General features: G+C 36.5%; 1 protein-coding gene across 1 annotated transcript; it reads right to left on the bottom strand.

Moving 5' to 3' along the window:
* Positions 1-3,828: 3,828 nt before the first annotated feature.
* LOC137937875 (uncharacterized) lies at positions 3,829-4,323 on the bottom strand. The gene has a single exon (XM_068783059.1). The coding sequence runs from the start codon at positions 4,248-4,250 to the stop codon at positions 4,047-4,049; it is 204 nt and encodes a 67-aa protein (XP_068639160.1). The 5' UTR covers positions 4,251-4,323; the 3' UTR covers positions 3,829-4,046.
* Between the last annotated feature and the right edge of the window lie 256 nt (positions 4,324-4,579).

The raw sequence follows: 4,579 nt of genomic DNA, 5'->3' as shown, positions 1-4,579 counted from the left end.
CTCTAGTACCTTATAGCTAGAACAATTGGTATTCTAGAGCCTGGAATCTAGAAAGAAAGTGTCCATTATTGCCAAATTTAGTTATATGACTGAGAATCTCTTGCGGAGAGATCAATTGTGTAATTAGGGATTACACTTGGTTTAAATAGAGCAAAAATCTCTTTGTAATTTCAGCTAATAGAGTAATTAGTGAATTTTTCCAAGCAAAGATTCTTAGACAATGACTATCAAAAGTGAAACTATGATAACAAAAAATCATTGTTTTAAATGGTCGTGTGAATTTTGCTTTAACTTATCATTTATTTTGATTGCACCTTATATGAACATTAGATTTTTAATTTTTAATCTCAATTCATCCCCTATTGAAAAGCCACAATAGTGTAGATAAGATACAAAGAGCAAAGAGCAAACTCACATTTTGTTAAAATTCATCCTTAAATTCTCAAGTTCTTCAAAAATTCAGGTCATGGGATCCTAACAAAGTTCTCAACTTCTTGGTTCCCATGAAGACTCTGCCACTCATAACAGTAGCCATTGTAACCACATGGACTTGCCATCGAGCATTAGAACTTAGTAGCTGGGAAACTACTTCTAAGTTCATGACTACTTATTTTGTTGAATCATCAGTCACCCATGGATGCAATACTATTTTTTTGGTAGTCAACGAATAAACTTTCTCAACTAATCTAAATAGAGTGCTCAAATAAAATCGAGTAATTGAACTCCAATGAGTTCTTGAAACGTGCAAATTTCTTATTAAGATTTGAAGGTAATTAGTCTCTTAGAGATCTAATAATCTGAATGGAGTGCTCAAATAAAATTGAGTAATTGAACTCCAATGAGTTAATGAAACGTGCAAGTTTCTTATTAAGATTTGAAGTTGATTAGTCCCTTCGAGATCTAAAACTAGTAGTCAAATCCAATTGGTTCTCTTTAGACAACTAATCGGTTGCAACTTATGAGAGTGGTTAACTATGAATGAATATGATCAACTCGCTACTTCTCGAGCAATGGGTCTTCAATAAGGATCAACTGCAAGTAGGTTGGACATCAAATTTTTTGATTGAAGTAGATATGATCTTCCATGTTTATTTTTAAAATAGGTAAATAGCATGTTTTTGTAATTAAATTATGGAACCACCCATCAACTCCTCTTAAAAATAAGAAGAAAAAGGAAAGAACAAGAAAAAGTTGTGGGATATTCTAGTTGTCCCTATTTGATTTTGCATGAAAATGTGAGTACCTAAACCAATTCCACGAGATAAGTTAACAAGGTGAATTAAAAGAAGTCTAAAAGATATGATTCTAATAGTGCAAGTGAGGGCAAGGATGTTAGAGGTGGTTTGACTATAATTAATTGGTTGATGGTTTTAAATTGGAAACAATAGGTGTATATTTTTGTGTAGATGGTTCTAATAAGAAACATGATTGATTATATTTACAAAGTTGATGGTTAAAAACCATAGATATTAATAAATATCACTGACAATTGACAAAAAGTCGTCGATTAAGAGTATATTTCCATTAATAATTTATAAAATTAATTTTTATTACGTTGTATTTTTAAATATTTATTACTAAAATTTATTTTTATTAAAATCATACAATAAATTTTTATACTCTTTATTTAAATAATTTAAACTAGATAAAGTTATTAAGTTAAGAATTCTAATAAAAATAATTATTTAAATAATATTGAATAATTCCTATATGAAAATTAGAAAGGACATTTCATCTTATACTTTTTAGTTTTTAAATTATCAAAAATAATTTTTACCACATTATATTTTTAAATATTCATAATTAAAAGTAATTATTATATAAAAATCATTCATAGCATTTTACATATATCTTTAAATAGCATAAAATTATTAACTTAAAAATTCCATCAAAACATTATTAAAATAATGTAAAATTGTTGTTATAATAGGTAAATAAAAGGAAATATTGCCAAATGTTTTTACCCATCGACTTTGTAAACTCAAAGCCAACTGTTACTGACCCCACCAGATGTTTAATATTAATGTCAATGGTTTTTATAAAACTATCGGCTATTGTGTCTAACTTCGACGGTTTATTGAAGATTGTCCTTCAAGCCATCGACATTTTGAACTTTTCTACTCATGTGCAAGCATGTGAAGTGTTTCATGTAATTTATAGGGTTTTCTCCTCTTTTAATTAGGTGTCACCCTCTTACAAGGACATATATCGGCTATATATCACCTTTTTTGCTTAGACATCGCTCTCCTGCAATATCACATGTCCACATTAACACATCCCTTTTGCTTGGGTGACACTTTCTTACAATGCCATGGGTTATATGAGGTTATATGTTATCTCTTCAATCCAATACGTTTACGTTCACTTCACATAAATTACCAACCTACACTGGGGCATGAACGCCTTGCTCTATGTTCTTCATGCCGGCCTCCACTTTATCTTCTTCATAAGATATAACACCGTGATTGAACGGCGAACCAGAGAAGTGGGTCTTCACTAGATGCAAAAGGGACTTCACAGTTCGCCAGAGTTTATACTTCATACAGCCCATTTACTAGGCTTCAGAGAAACTCCCAATTCCCCAACGAGATTGCCTCTAAAGTCTGAACTCCTACGTGATCACAAGTGGCCAGGAAAAGCAAGCTTAAAAATTTTACGGAGGTGAGAAGCTTAATCTAAGATGATTCGTCTACTGTAAAGAAAGAATTAGATGCAAACGATGACGGTGTTCTTGCAAAAGCGAGCCTTTGATTCGAATCTCATGTCAGCTATCTCCATCCTGTTTGTTGGTTGGAAAAGCTCATCACCCACTCACCAACACGACATGATATGTTGGCGCGGGTTTGTCTCGGAAATTATCCGTCAAGAATTTTAAAAAAGTGAACAGGAAATCATTGATTCCCCTTTGTCTCTTTGAGTTTGGTGGTAGTTTTTAAGCCCCATCGACTGTTAACTCCAAGACCGGATTCAGAATTTTTATTTATTATCTCGCCGCCCAGAAAACTGGGAAGGGAGTTTGATGTTGGTCTGTTTTCTCCCACAAAGACTGGACTCTGCAAAATGAAATTCGTGGTTCTTGACCTCGAATATGTTTTACAAGCCGAGTCTAAGAAGCAGATATCTAATTTTATTAGTTTCAAATCGTTACAGAAGTTTCCGGGAACTCCAAGACGTATCCTTCTCAATCTCAATCGTCAACAGCCTCACGTGTACATCGGGGCGGCCCTGAAATTTTCTGAACTAAAAAAGTGAAGAAGCGGCGTCGGAAGCAAGAAACCAATGCAAATGGCGAAAACATCTCCGCTTAAAGTATAGCGGCCTACGTGAGGCCGTTCGCTGTGTGTCTGCTGAGCAAACCGACGGCGGTTTTGGTATTTTGGGCGGTCTCAAAAACTAGGGGCGTCCCGTACAACGCCTGTCGTCTACCTCCAGACGCTCTGTTCATTACGGCAGAGCTTGCAGGTTACAAAAATACCAAATTGAATCCCGGAACAATGACAAGGAAGTAATACGGGATCAAATCCCACATCACCTCACCCTTTACCCCTTTTTCTCTAAACAGAGAATAGGAAAAGGGTGTGTTCTCAAAACTTTTGACAGGAAAAAAGGAAACGCCATCAAGGTTCATATTCTATCATCATGCGCGATGGCCTATTGAGGAGCACCATAGTCTCTGTCGGATGATTAAGAAATGGAAATGATAAGGGAAAATGGTTGCGGGGATTCTAATCCCAACCCTGGATTCCTAACTTTGTAACGGAAGTTTTCCAATTGATTCATAGAAAAAAAACTCTACAACCGAAGACGATAACCAGCTTCGGGACCAGATTCAACAAAGGGATCATCACCCTTAAAGCACCTGATCATTCATAATAGGCTGGGCATCTGGAAAGTTTTCTGGGTTCTTCGTTTCCAAACGAGCAATGGAGTTTATACACGCCTATCCATACCATTAACAGCACTTGCAATCAAACGAATAATATAACACAATACAACAACCAACTGATCATCTACTACAATTACATAAAAAAGCGTTGCTCATTTTCTCAGGGATTAACAACGAGCTTCCGGGAACACACGGTACAGATAAACTTCCTTTTGGTCTTGAAGCAGAGAGGCAAGAAGCAAAACCTCCACTGGCTCTCCACATCCATGGCCTGCACAATTCCTCCGCAGTAAGGGCAGCTCCCCGGTGCTTGCTGCGTCCCCAACACCCTCTCCTCCTCGTCGCACAGAAACACTATACACATCTCAATCACCCTCTTCTCTGCCCCTCTGAAGAAATTGAAGAATCGACGAAGTAAAAGCGGAACAGAATACTTCGAACCAAATTGTTCCTCCACCTGAAGTGGAAATTTATAGCCGGTTATAAAGCAGGGTTCTTAGACAATGGTTTTGCACGTGCGGAGAAGATATAATGCGCCGTGGTGGTGTATTCGCACCCCTGCCACTGCCAGATCTTCAATCCGGGTGCAAGCCGGTCCCACCGAAACTTCGAGTTCGAGGGACGATTTCGTCTTCCTCGTATTAATCTGAAACTGAAAGGTACAGCCACCCTCTTCCATTCTCTTTTACCAAA

This window comes from Aristolochia californica, unplaced genomic scaffold, assembly GCF_029961685.1.
Source record: "Aristolochia californica isolate CCGP_79_NKW_82.1479 unplaced genomic scaffold, dmAriCali1.0.hap1 SCAF_7, whole genome shotgun sequence".
Classification (NCBI taxonomy): domain Eukaryota; kingdom Viridiplantae; phylum Streptophyta; class Magnoliopsida; order Piperales; family Aristolochiaceae; genus Aristolochia; species Aristolochia californica.
This window is presented reverse-complemented; position numbering and strand designations above follow the sequence as displayed.